The sequence below is a fragment of the Elephas maximus genome, chromosome 4 (assembly GCF_024166365.1).
Source record: "Elephas maximus indicus isolate mEleMax1 chromosome 4, mEleMax1 primary haplotype, whole genome shotgun sequence".
NCBI lineage: Eukaryota > Metazoa > Chordata > Mammalia > Proboscidea > Elephantidae > Elephas > Elephas maximus.
In genome coordinates, this window is record NC_064822.1 from 54,462,926 (window position 1) to 54,477,891 (window position 14,966).

The 14,966-nt window shown below is 38.3% G+C and overlaps 1 protein-coding gene across 7 annotated transcripts in view; it reads left to right on the forward strand.

Moving 5' to 3' along the window:
* The window catches only part of LOC126075017 (aldo-keto reductase family 1 member C1-like), a 240,869-nt gene that overhangs the window by 80,811 nt on the left and 145,092 nt on the right, over positions 1–14,966 (forward strand). The window contains exons 5-7 of one of the 7 annotated variants that reach the window (XM_049882075.1): positions 2,676–2,798; positions 5,125–5,234; positions 10,803–11,160. The exons of 1 other annotated variant lie outside the window; for it this stretch is intronic. In XM_049882075.1, coding sequence (XP_049738032.1) covers positions 2,676–2,798; positions 5,125–5,234; positions 10,803–10,821 — 252 coding nt within the window. In that variant the 3' untranslated portion in view covers positions 10,822–11,160. Of the gene's footprint in view, positions 1–2,675; positions 2,799–5,124; positions 5,235–10,802; positions 11,192–14,966 lie in introns of those variants that run through there. 5 more of the 7 variants (XM_049882074.1, XM_049882077.1, XM_049882078.1 and 2 more) reach the window with 5 other exon arrangements.

Sequence of the window (14,966 nt, forward strand, 5' to 3'; positions counted from 1 at the left end):
GTTCCTAAGACTGACGGAGCCAAATTTCAGAAAAGTGTAGATATTTGCAACATCAAGTACAGTCCTATCTCTAACATAAAGCTCCCCTGGAAATGAGTGTAAGATACATGTAACTTTCATGGCCTTTTTCACAATCTTTGAGGGCCTGAAATTTAATTTTTCTAAAATTTCTTTTCTTTAGTAAATATGAATCCTGGAATATATGTTAACGTACTTTCATTAATAAGCTTGATCAACCAGAACAACCCGTGATGTTAACTCAGTAACTCCCAATACCTTACTCTCCCTGTAGTGCCCCGTGCTCTGCATCTGACAAATGACTCTCTTCGCCTGTCATGGCAGGAAATGAGAGCTCTGCCCCACAGGTTTCCTCATCGCTCTGACTCCCTGCCTGGTGCCCGGCTTAGAATTTGGTGTGTTGTGTGATGTGTTCATTTATGTTTTACCATTTCTCTACCTACTTCCTTCTGATATCTAGCTGAAGACATTCTAACAATCTTGCTATATTTTATCTACCTTATATAGAATTAGGATTATGATATTCATCTATTAATAAAAAATTTATGAAGAAACTATTGTGGGGGTGGTAACAAAATGAAGCAATATACCTGCCCTCATAGTTCTTGTATCTAAATGAGAGGAGATGAATAAAAGGTAACCACAAAAAGATAAAAAAGTAAACAGTTAACTGTATGATTTGGCAGATGGTGATAAGTTCAGGGGAAAAAATAAAGCTGTTATGTTTAGAGGAGTGAGGAGTGTTGTGGGGGAAGTGGATGGGTGTGGGTACGAATGTAATAAAGGTTTCTAAGGGAAAGCTTCATTGATATGAGGACAAAAGAACCCAGGTCTGTAGTAAGGTGTGACTCATGGGATTTCTACGGGAAGAGTGTCTAGGCGGAGATGACAGCCAGTGAACTGCCCTTTATGAGGTAGAGTATTTTCATGTCCAAAGAACACCAAGGTCTCTCATAAAGCTGGAAGAGAAAAGAGAGAGAAGAGAGGAGCTCAGAGGGCAATGGAGGTCAGATCATGGCAGGCCTCATGACTTTGGGTTTGACTCAGCATGAGCTTGAAAGCCATTAGATGAGTTTTATCTGATTTACTTTATAAAAGGGTCATTCCATATTTCCACTGATACATGAGACCCTTGCCACATATGAGTATTTAAATTTAAATTAATTAAAAATCAAAAAAATTTAAAATTCAGTTCCTCAGTCACATATTTCAATAGCTCAATAGCAACATGGGGCTAGTGGCTACCAAATTGTACTGTGTGCTGTTTCTGTTAGGTGCTGTAGAGTTGGTTCCCACTCATAGTGACCTTATGTACAACAGAACAAAACACTGCCCAGTCCTGAGCCAGCCTCACAATTTTTGCTTTGTTTGAACCCATTGATGTAGGCACTGTGTCAATTCATCTCATCAAGAGTCTTTCTCTTTTTTGCTGACCCTTTATTTACCAAGTATGATGTCTTTCTCTGAGGACCAGTCCCCTCTGATGACATATCTCCAAAGTACATGAGACAAAGTCTCACCATCCTCACTTCTAAGGAGCATTCTGGCTGTACTTCTGTACAGTGTAGACGTACACTATTTATATCATCACAGGAAGCTCTACTGGATAGCATGTATCCAAATACTGTGTGCATGATAAACTGCAGGGGTTAAGAGTGGAATTAGAAAAGCCATGTAGGAAGTTCATAAAATAATCCAGATGACAAATGATGGGATAAAACTGCGAAGGTTTTAAGATCTATTCTGGATCTATTCTGAGAGCAGAGATGACATGGTGCTTTGGTGGACTGAAGTAAGTATGTGAGACAGAGATGGTACTAGTTTGACTCTGAGGTCCTTGTTCTGAACAAATTGCTGGTGGTGTTCACTTTGAATGCAACAAAGACTGCAGGAAAAATGGGTTGGGAGGGAGACCAGAAGCTCAGTCTTTGACATGTTCACTTTGCAATGCCTAATCAGATATTCATAGTGATGATGATAAGTAGTTGAATCTGGGAGTATATTGATATATAGGTAATGGGGTAGGTCTAGGATAGAGATATCAATTCGTGAGACTTAGTCGTGTAGATGGTATTTAAAATTATGAACATAAATAGATCATTTGGGAGTGAGATAAAGAAGTAATAAGGTCTGAGGGTTGAGCCCTGGAACCCTTCAATATTAGAGGCCAGGGAAATGATGAGACTCTAGCAAGAGGAGCAGCCAGGGAAGTAAGAGGAGACTCAAGAAAGATCAGTGTTTAAAAGCCCTGTGAAAAAAACTTTCTCAAGGGAAAAGTTAATCAATGTGTCCAAGGCTAGTGCTGGGTCAAAGCGGATATGCCTACTGCCTTTAGAAATTCACGTCCCTGACTCAGGGTGTTTTGATAGATTAGTGTGGAGGAGAGCCTTACTGGAATGTGACACAAAGAAAGAGAAATGAAAATTGAGGACAGTGTGCCATACTGTCACGTTTTTTCCTAAGTATGATACACTAATTCTGTTTTTGTTGTCACCATCTTCTTCCAATTTCTTCTATATTACTTTTGCTCTTCATGACAATCAATGCCAGTCAGTTTCATGGTCATTTCTTCACAGTTGTTTCTTTTAAAAGCTCTACCTCTTATTTGTGCAATTGCCAAATCATACAAATTATTCTCACAACCCCTTCCTTCCCAGGCCTTGGAGAAGTGTAAGGATGCGGGGTTGGCCAAGTCCATTGGAGTGTCCAACTTTAATCGCAGGCAGCTAGAGATGATCCTGAACAAGCCAGGGCTCAAGTACAAGCCTGTCTGCAACCAGGTGAGCCCCCTTTGCCCACCAGGGCTTCCTCTGCTTTCTGTTCTTCGCATCCTTTTTTGTATAATTATGTCTGATATCCTCTTCTCCTGTTCATCTTTTTGAACTAGAAGATTCTAGAGAGTAGAACCTCTGTCTACAAGGGCGTTGATAGGATCAACTGGGTGTTAAGGCTATGTGTGGTTTGCATGCCTGAATTCTTTTCTTGGTATGTCTATTTCAGAGGTTCTTGACCTATAAAGTACACACACACGAATAATAACCAGAAAGTATTATAGTCCTCCAGGTTAAAGGAATGAAGTTACTAGTTCATAGTGATGATAAGGTAGAGGAAATCAACTCTAAAGAACATCTAGCAATACGATGGAGTAGAGCTAAGAATTGACTAAATCTCGGTCTTGTTCTCCTTGACTTCTACCATTAAATTAGTTACTTAAATATATCTGTTTTCCCAAACATTTTCAAAGGAAGTTGTAGATATGACACTTGCCACCTACATGCTTGTCTTGGTTGCCTAGTGCTGCTGTAACAGAAATACAAGTGAGTAACCATAAAGAACAGAAATTTATTTTCTCCCAGTTCAGGAGGCTAGAAGTTGAAATTCAGGTCATGCCTCTAGGGGGAGCTTCTTCCTTGTCTATTTCAGCTTCTGGAAGCTGCTGTAATTCTTCATGTTCCTGACCCTGTAGATGCATTTCTGTTATCTGCCTTCCTATTCCCCTTTTGTGTATCTGTGTCTGTTTTGACTTTATATGTTTTGACCGATTTTGCTTAGGATCCACACTATACTGGAACAGCCTCATTAACAAAACAAATGAAAATCCCTACTTCTAAATAAGATCATATTTACAAGTACAGCCTTTAGGTTTTCAACACACATTTGGGGGACATGATTTGATCCATAACAAGACCTCAGTATGCATCTCATAAGAATGAAAATATTCTCTCAGACACTCACATTTCATCATTTCTAAGCAAATTGATAATTTTCTAATATCATCTAATATCCAGTCCATATTCAAATTTCCAATTTTTTCCAAAAATCTGTTTTTTTTTTGGATCATTTGTTTTAATCGGGATCCAATTTGGCTCACTTACTACTTTTTTTATATTTCTCAAGCTCTTATAATCTGCAAAACTCTCTCAACTCCTTTGTATCCTATAATATCCAAAGGGGTTATTATCAAATATTCTGGATTTCCCAGATAAGTGCCTTGTGATATTAGATAACTTGTTTCTTCAATCCCAGTTCCTTTAAACTAGAAGTTAGATCTGAAGACTTAGATTCAAGTTAAACATTTTTGGCAAGAAAATGTCATAAGGTTGTTGTGTCCTTCACATTGCACCCCACTAGGAAGGACACATTTACAGATGGTCCCACCATTAGTGATGTTAGATTTCAGCACTTGGTTATTCAGTTAGTAGCCAGACCTCTTCTTTGTAATCATATGTTTTCCCTCTTGCAACTAGCTAATATTATGCTGGTTGATAATTTGGCATCAAAGAAAATCATGTTCCCCAACAAATTTACACTTAATGGTCTAGCATCCATTGATGATTTTTGCCTAAATCAGTTCTTTTGATAAGATCTGTAAATAATGATTTTCTATTTTTCTCATTCTTTCTATTTTTCTTACCTGATATTTTTCTATAAAACAAGAGTATATTCTATCAATTCAGGATAAACAGCAATTATTTCTTATAAGACAGAGTAAATATATAATTCTTACTCTTTAATTATCAATATTCAGAGAAAGCAATTACTTTCATAATCATTTTTGATAGGGCCAAATTGTTCTCTCTCTTGCATTTGCTCTTGCTTTCTCTCTCTCTACCTTTCTGTCTGTCTCTCATTCATATGGACTTAGAGATTTTTATTTATTCAATGTGTTAGAAATTATTTTAGTCCTTACTCTTTCTGATACTCAAATCTACCCACCAAACTGTTTCCTTTGTCCTTTGAACATACACTCATAAGCCTTTGACTACCTTCATGCTTTCTGGCACAATTTTTTGTCCATAGCTAAAAGGTTCTGTCATTCTCCCAGATCCAGAATTACTCTTCTCTCCTGGTTGTAGGCAACGGTATTTAGTGGCCAAGAACAGGGCAATACAGGTACTTCTTCTATGGAAGATCATTGTTTTTGATTCTTTCAGTGAACAAAGATAAAAAAATTATTTTTTCAATCATTAGTTCATATTGGTATTACTAGTTCAAATACAGCTTTACAGAGTTTTTATACAGGTTCATTGACCTTTGTCCTTTCTCTTACATTTTAATATCACATTTTCATATAACTTGACACATTTCTGTCTTGGCATTCTACAGGTGGAATGTCACCCTTGTCTCAACCAGAGAAAACTGCTGGATTTCTTCAAGTCGAAAGACATTGTTCTGGTTGCCTACAGTGCTCTGGGATCTGCTCGAGATAAAAGATGGTAATGAGGACAAAGAGGAGTTTATCTAAAACACCATTATTGAAGAAACATTTTTATTTCCTGGTGTTAACTCTCAACTGTAGGCAAATGGGGTAGAGAAACTGCAGAAATACTTCTTAATAATCTCATTACCCAGACCGATGCTTTTACATTACATGTCTGGTTATAGATAGTTAATGTAAAAGAATTTCCAACAATGGAAACAAAGTTAAAAACAATACTGAAGATTTATTATTTGATCAACGGTTTGCCGATATGGAAACATGTAGCCTAAACTGCATGTTCCAAAGAAATGTGGCAGCATTGGGGTTAATATAGTCTGAGAGGAACAGAGTTCCAGAAGTCCAGGAGGTTTCAGCAGGTTTCTCATAGGTTTATTGAAATGTCCTTTGAGATCCTTTTTCCTCTGAAATGTCAGTTTGCTTTAAAACACAAATGTTGAAGCTTTTCAGTGAGGAAATGATGGGGGAGGGGTGCGGATAGCAAGGCTGGGTGTCTATTTGTCTGGAATGTGGGCTAAGGACTCAGGTTGTTAGTTTACACTTAAATCTAAAGAAGCAAACGAGTTCATTACCTCTAAGGGCTAGGTTGCTGATTATCTTAAACTGTGTCCTGTGAGGCCCAGGCATTCTGCCATATTCTCTGGGCTTGGCATATGCATCTCTAATTTGTAGTCTCCATATCAGTAATAAATTGTCTACATTAAAATCTGAACATAACTCAAAAACTGAAACAAAAGACATAAGCTCAAGTCGTGATTTTAACTGATTAACACATTTCAAGTAGTATTCTCCATAAGCTTCAGTTATCTTATGTCTAAAATCAGAAAAATAATAACTCCCAAGTCTATGAGGATAGAAAGAAATTACCATCTCAAAACATTTGGAAACTTCTGTACAAGTGTTACACACTATGAATAAGGATGAGAATGAACAGTTCCCATTAGGGGCCTATTCAATTTTCACCAATATCTTAGAAAAATTAAAAAATAAAAACTATCCAAGTCTTCCCACTCTCATTCCCCTTCCTCTGGGGCTATACCCAGAGAAGAAAAACAGCCAATGAGAAATAACAGAGGAAACCCAAAGACCTGGGACCATTGTTTTCAAACTAAACTGATTACCATCTAGTCTATTCCAACTATACCAACCCTCCAGGACAGAGTACAGCTGCCCTCATAGGGTTTCCAAGGCTGTAAATCTTTAGGGAAGCAGACCGCCACATCTTTCTCCCAAAGGTTGGCTTAGAACCACCAGCCTCCCACTTAGCAATTGAGCATTTTAGCCACTGTGCCAGCAGGGCTCCTTCTTCCAAACTCGAGAGAACATCAAAAGGACCTAGAGGGTTTTGAAAACACAGAATACTGGGTCCCCATCAGCTCTGTTCAATGCATCTGGGTGAAGCCCGAAAATTTGCATTTCTAAAAAGTTCCCAGGTGATGCAGATAATGCTGGTCCAGGGACCACAACTGGAAAACCACTGGTTTAGAGTCAGTTTCAGAAGCCTCCTGACAAAGTGAAAACTCAGCCTCAGGTGTTCAGCATTTCTGCATTTCCCTTCGGGGTAGACCAGAGCTCTCCCATTCTCTTGGATGATCCAGTTCTTGGTGCCCTGGCTAAAAAGCACAAGCGGACCCCAGCCCTGATTGCCCTTCGCTACCAGCTACAGCGTGGGGTCGTGGTTCTGGTCAAGAGTTACAATGAGAAGAGGATCAAAGAGAACATGCAGGTGATGGGTAGGGCTGTGGTGTCATGGCACCCAATTTATACCCTTCACAGCTGTTCTTCTTTGTGAGGCTCACGAAAAGGTAGAGCCCTGTTGATTTCCCCTGCATTTCCCATGCGCATATGCCTTATGTGCATTCACTAGGGTTTTTCTCCTTCATGTGCAACAGGAGAGGCAGCATGGCTGCATGGAAAAGGATTAGACAGAAATCAGAGAGTGTGGACTCTAGCCTACCCTGCAATTTACTCTGTGACCGCGTGCATGAGGCATATCATTTCTTCATTTCTAAAAGAAATCAGTAAATTAGGTGATTATTCAGTCTCCAATACTCCAGGATTCTTCTGCCAGGAACCAGTTGAAGATTCTGAGTCACACTCTCCCCATATATGTCCACTTCACCAGGCACAATAGATGATCCCTTTCTTACGTACAACATCTTTGAATTGTGTAGACTAAGGCCTCAACAACAATCTCTTCCTCCCTGAGTGTCAACAGAAACAGACACCATTCCGGGAACAACCAAAAATGTTATTATCTGGTTTATAAATTTTTTTAAACTTTGTATGACATTAAAAATAATGGAGGGAAGAGTAAGTCTCCTCTCAATCTGTTCGTCACTTCCCAATTGCCCAGTCTTCTCTCCGTGCTAATCTCTGTTGGTCTTTTCCTGTACAACTTCCCAGATATTCCCTACATATAAAAGAATATATGCTCTCTAAAAATTACTGCAAACCACACACACTTGCATCATATTACTTTTAAATGTTGATTTCAGAGACATAAGTTTTAAATTTGATCTGAAAAGATACACATTTTCCAAAGTCAAGCATGTGCTGTCAGTGTGAGAATTGTGTCATTGAGTCAGCTTGCTTGCCCACAGCTTTCTAAAACATGAATTCTATCATAAACACAAGAGTGTGTAAAGTGACATCCATAGTTAAAACTATAACAATAAACCGAAGACCCAAGGATCATTATGGTTATGATACAGCACATAATGCCTGTCTGAAGCTCACTGATCCTTTCTCCCTCTACTGGGTGTATCCATCCTTCTAACGTTTTTTTCCTTTGAGTGTTTTTGTAGTTTTGCTACTTAAAGCTACATCACTTAATATCCTTTTTCAACTGCCTGTTTGGAAAACTTATGTAAGTGAAATCTCACTGCATTTCTCTGTAACTTGCTTCATTTCGCCTAACATTAAGTTTGTGAGGTTCGTTCCTGTAATGCGTGCAGCTGTGGTTTGTTCATTTTTACTTCTCCATAGTCTTACATTTCATGAATATGTAATAATTTATTTATCTAACTACTGTTAGGCACATTTGTGTTGTTTGATGTTGTCTGCTTGTTTGTTTTCCCATTTGAATAATGCTGTTAGGAACATTGTTATGCATATGTGCTGGGGCACACACAGCAGAGCACCCATAGGATATATTCCTAGATAATAGGAAGGAAACTGATGAGTGATAGGAGATGAGAAGTTCCACATTTATTAGATAATATACTTTTTCCAAAGTGATTTTACCTATTTACACTTCTCTGAGTCACATAGGAATTTCCTCCTTGCTCCACATTTTAACTAGCACTTGACATTACCAGCCTTTCACCTTCTTGCCAACCTGGATAATGGGTGGTAGCCCCTAGCTCTGACTTTACTTCTCATTGACCTGAATATTAATATACTTGAATTTGCATATGTTTATTCACTGTGTTCGAATCTTTTGCTTGTTATTAGGTTGTTTATCTTTTTATTTACTTGGAGGAGATACGTATTGCATTTTTAACCGTAGCTGCACAATAAAATGCCCCAAAACTGAAAAGGTAATACAGAAACCACTTACTTCAGTCATGACTCTTGGGATGACAATTTAGAGCTGAACAGTTCTTCTAGACTGGACTCTCTCTTCTGTTTGCACTCAAGAGCAGGGATGAGGCAGCTCTGCCCCTGGAGCCGAATAGGCTGTCTTCGGATGTGCCTCAACTCTCCTCCACATAGTTTTCATTCTTTAGCTGACTACCCACACCCCACTCCATGACAGTGGCAAGAATCCAAGAGAGTGAATGGATACAAGCAAACTTTTTTCAGTTCTAGGCTCAGAACTGCCACATCAATGCTCTGACAGATTCTATTGGCCAAAATAAGTCTAAGCCAGATTCAATGGTTGGGTTAAGAGATACCACCTTTTAAGGGGAGGAACTGGATAGGCCACATTGCAAAGGGTGTGGATACAAGAAGATGTGAAGAACTGAGAGGTATTTTTATAATCAATCTAGCACATTTATTCTGGGTGGGTAGCACATTTATATATTCTGGATAATAATCATTTGTCAGACTTAGATACATTTATGAATGTCTCCTTGTATTTTGTTCCTTGTTTTGTTATCTCTTCTTAGGGTATATTTTCATGAATAAACTTTCTTACTCTCAGTTTCGTCAAGTTCATTATACCTTTCCTTTGTATAATGAACTTGAGATCTTTACTATATTCTCCTATATAATCTCGCAAAGTGTCAAAGTTTCTCCTTCCATGATTATCTGCCAAACTGCTGAGAATCATGGCCTACCCAAGTTGATGCATAAGCTTAACCATCACACCACCAATCCAGGATCACCCTAGATTAGTTTCAAAGTTAAAGAATCTCTGATTGCTCAGACAGTATACATTTAGGGTGAAAACCAGCACAAGGATTGATTTGCAAATCCAAAACTCAGCAGTGATTTCCACCCCATCTCAGCTCAAGGCTAATATTTGAAAGAGTCAAGTTGCCTTGCAGTTCCCTGGCATAGGTCATTCTTTAAAAACCACCACACTCACTGCTGCCGAGTCATATAGGACAGAGTAGAACTGCCCCATAGGGTTTCCAAGGCTATAGTCTTTACAGAAGCAGACAGTCACATCTTTCTCCTGCAGAACACTTGGTGGGTTCAAACCACTGACCTTTTGGTTAGCAAACAAGCACCTTAACCACTGAGCCACCAGGGCCCCGCAGTTCATGCTTATTTTAGGATCTAAATGTTATAGTGGGATCATACAATATTTGTCCTTTTGTAATTGACTTATTTCAATCCTATTAAATTTCCAACTTTGAGAACACTCCAGCATTTGTTGCTTCTTCTGTGAACCTTATCCATCAATCTGTTAAAAAAATAAAAACACTGTAGCCTAATCAAAGGGTATGGCAAATGGCTCAATGACAGGAGGACCCTAAGTCTTGACTTGCCTGGGAATGTTCCAGAACAACCAGTGTCTCATCCGGTGTAATGCTCTCTTTTCAGCCTCAAAAATATTGGTAATTTTTTTAATCATGATAAGCTAATAATTAAGTTATAATGAATGACATTTTTATAATACTGAGTTTTCCTATATAACAAGATATTTATTCAGTCTACTCGGTCCTTTTTTTATGTTCTCTAATTGGAACCCTAGTGGTGCAATGGTTAAGAGTTTGGCTGCTAACTAAAAGGTTCACAGTTCAAATCCACCAGCCATGCCTTGAAAATGCTATGGAGCAGTTCTACTCTGTCCTATAGACTCAATATAAGTCAGAATCAACTTGATGGCAAAGGATTTGTTTGGAATAGCATTTTAAAATCTTCTTCACAAATAGCTAATATTTTCCTGTTAAATTTACTTCTAGGCAATATGTCTAATTATTGCTAATATAAATCAAATCTTTTCTTCAATTTTTGTTTCTAACTGGTGTTTGTTAGTATTTAGACAATTCACTGATTTTTGTTCAACAATTTTTGTACCTAGCCATGTTTTTGTTTATATTGATAACTGTCTTGATTGGGAATTATATAATCTAAAAATAATTAAATTTTTTTCTCTATCTTTTGATAGGTTTTTGAATTTCAGTTGACTTCAGAGGACATGAAGGTCCTAGAAGGCCTAAACAGAAATGTTCGCTATTTTACCGCTGACATGGAAGTATTTTGGTAAAGACGTTAGCTTCAATTAATTTTCAGATGAGGAAAGTAGCAGAGTTCTTAAAATTTACTTCAGTACCAGAAAGACAGTGGCCAGTTTTAGGAAAGGATGAGACAGCAGCTTACCCGGAGCTCTCAGACTGGTTCACCCCAAAGCTTTGTTCACTGAACCAGCAAAAGAGTGAGAGGGACTCAAGGACAGCTAGGATGTTCACCAATACTCTACTCTCTTCACTCCATACTTTACTCAGAGGAAATCAACATCATTGGTGAATTTACCTCTTCCGTATAGGCCTCTGATCTCTACAAAAAAGTGCTGGACATGTACTTTGGATATTAGAGATGTCACTTAATGAAATGTTTCCAAAATTGTTTTTGTCATTGTCTTCCCTAAAACCTGCTCAATTCCTCAAACTTGCTCAGTCAAAGGCACCTTCAGAAACACTCTGGTCCAAGGCAGAAATTTCTATCACCTCCACTGCCCAGTGCCCAATCACCTCCACTAGACCTTGTAAATTTTACGTGCCAATAGTTTTCAAATCTCTGCCTTCCTTTCCTTCCTATGTTTGTTCATGGCCCAAACCCTGCACTTTCCTCCTGAAAGAATGGCCTTTGTAAAAGAACTTACAGTTTTGATTGTCTGAAATATGGAGCTCTCGATGCAAAGGAGGAAGAAGGTTAAGGGAAGAGATTAAAACCAAAGAAAGAGTGTGGAAAACAAAACATCAATATTAGAGACCATTATTAGCTAACAAAATGTCCTTACTCAACCTACATGCTCTAAATTATAGGACTCTGAGAAAAGGCATTCATTATAAATGAGGAAAAGCCAGGGAGTGTTCCCTTCTGCTGTAGGGATTTTCAATCACAATAGAAATAATGTGATCATCTGTGAAAAGGAACTAGCACAGTAACACACCCTTAGGTCTCAAAAATGGGTAGGTATAACATTATGATTGGTAATTTTTTATCCATATACTGAAAATCAGGAAGAAAATGGGAAAATGGTACAAAGAGAAAGTGGGAAGCAATCAGAAATTCCTACCATTAATAAAATATTTTAATTACAATTAATCTTTTTCTACCACTTTATATTTTGTGGTGTTATTATATGTAGGAATCTCACTGTATAGTAAGCCCATTGGAGATGGGACCATATCTTATACAAGTCATTGTATCTGTTTCTGAGAAAAGGAATAGATGGTATGTGGTAGGCAGTTACTAGGAAATGAATGAATTAGTGAAGTGGGGTGAAATTGCTATCAACAATCTGTATTACCCTAAAATATTTATTAGTGCTGAGCATGAAGATGAACTTACACCTGTTAAAACAAGGAAGATAAGTTTCTGCTTTCACTCATAATTCAAATAAAAATACACAGGATATTTCTTTGCTTTGTTGACAGATGTAGCTTAGGGAGGGCAATATATCTATACATTTGGATCTGTGTGTCTCTTCCTTTAAGTTCCAGGCCTGGGAAAAAATATATATTATTTTCTAAAATCATTTATTAAAAAGTCATGCTTATGAAAGTAAGAAAGACAGACTTTACAAGCAGCCAGTTAATAAAATACTTAACTTTCATCCTAATGCTAGCTTCATAGAACCTCTGTTGTTGTTGAAATAGTCTTTGAATCTACATTGTGTGCTATTCTTTCTCTTTCTAGTGTTATTGACCACACAAATTATCCATTTTCTGGCGAGTATTAATGAGGTGGCCTTTGTCATGACTTCTTCCAGAAGGCCCTGCTTGTGGATAGGATGCAGAAAACATCTCAGATGTTGGTGATGAGAGACAGCACCTCTGCTTAAATCCATGCTGCTTAGCAACTCACACTCAGCCAGAGGTGTGTCCATAGGTCAGCAAGGAAAGGCACTAAATTCTTGCCATTTGGGAGCAAACAATAAAGATTTTTTTTTTCCACATGAAGATTCTTATCCACTCCAGTCTGTTCTACTTATATACTTTGTTTCCTTGGCTCAGGCCAAAAACTCTGATTGGCCTAAAAGTTTGGAGGCAGCGGAAGAAAGCTAAAAACAACTTTATAGACCTTCCTGGGTGGGACTGAAGGAGGAGTTTTCAGCTTCTAGAAAAGTAACTGGCAGGTATTTATCAGTCAGTGAATCCTTAGTTAGCCCTTTGGGATCTAGGAAAACTAACTGCTTATAGTTGGAAAGGTAAGGCACATATTGAAAGGGTGACCAATAACACTCTCTGCTGTAAAGCAGCAGAGAGGATCAGACCTCCAGGAAATTGAGAACAAGAGTTCACTGTGGCAGGTCTAGCCAGGGGGATGGGAGTGGAACCAGCCTGCTTGGATGGATAGAACTCAGGTGTGCAGGTAAAACTCCTTTAGGGATAAGGAGTAGAGCACATTCTCTGCTTGGGAAATACTAGCAAATGCTCTTCTGATAATTATGTCTCACACATGAAAGGAAACTTTCCACACTGTTTACCAAAGAGCCTGAGCTGAGGGTCAGGCCTTGAGCCACATATATGTGTACAGGTCAACAGTGATAAACTTGCTGGGTTCTACTGGGGCAGGAACTCAAACTGCTGACAGATCCAATTCCCTGAACATTTAATACCATATTTCTTAAATTATCTTAGGTTGTAAGAAATTTTATTAATTGGATAAGCTTGACCCTCTGAAATGTCTGAAACACAATGCAAAGTGGACTAACAAATACAAAATACAAAATGGTCCTAAGCCCTTAAATATTTTAAGTGAAACAAATAATGAAATAGCTAGTATATTTAGTAAATTTGATTTTCTTACATTTTCAGACATTCCTTAGAAACAATGTATGCAAAATAGCACAATGCTAACAAAACTTGTTAATGTTTGGGAGCACATTTCACAAAAAATGTACATTTATTTTCTATAATTTGAAGGGTGAATATTTAATCATCTCATCATTAAGAACTAAAATTCCAGGTCAGCCACTTTGTTAAAACCTTGGGACAATGGCCTTTGAGACAGACATTTGTTCAGGACCAGGGTACACTTCCCAACACTTAAGCTTGTTAACTGTTGCTTCTTCTCCTGGTCACATGTTTGTCACATCAGCTGGACTTTCTAAGGCCACTGGACATTGTTTTAGTCAATTAACCAAAATTCATCTGTCATGGATTGGATTGGGTCCCCCCAAAATATCTGTCAAATTGGCTAGTCTGTGATTTCCAGTATTGTGTGATTGTCCACCATTTTGTCATCTGATGTGATTTTCCTATGTGTTGTAAATCTTACCTGTATGACGTTAATGAGGCAGGATAAGAGGCAGTTACGTTAATGAGGCAGGACTCAATCTACAAGATTAGGTTGTTTTAAGTTAATCTGTTCTGAGATATAAAAGAAAGAAACGAGCAGAGAGACATGGGGACTTCATACCACCAAGAAACAAGAGCCAGGAGAACAGCACATCCTTTGGACCCAGGGTCCCTACACTGAGAAGCTCCTTGAATGGGGAAGATTGATGGCAAAGACCTTCACCCAGAGCAGACAGAGAAAGCCTTCCCCTGGAGTTAGCACCCTGAATTTGGACTTCTAGCCTCCTGGACCCTGAGAGAATAAATTTCTCTTTGTTAAAGCCATCCACTTGTGGTATTTCTGTTATAGCAGCACCAGATGACTAAGACACCATCTTAGTTGCTCCCTGGGAAAGACCAGTATACATGACCAAAGGGAGTCAAGAAAATTCCCAAGGCCTAATTAAAGCAGCAAAAAGATAAGGAGAAGATGCAACACTCAAGGGGCTATCTTGTCAGACAAATTCAGAACTGATCACAAACTAGGCCCAAATATTTAGGATGCACTCTTTATACAGCTGGGTTCACTATTCAGTCTCTTTCCTTTGCACATGGCTGTCACTCTCTAGCTCTTCTAAAAAAGCTCTGTATTACCCAACTTTGTGAGCCCCAATTTCTGCTCCATAGTGGAAAGCTCAATCAGACTAATTGAGGTTTAAACAGACCAATTAATTAATTGAGTCTCTTCAGCTGAAAACTGGTCATATTCAAGAACTTTCCCCACCACCAAAATATACACAGAAGAAACTGCGTGTTTCTTCACTTCT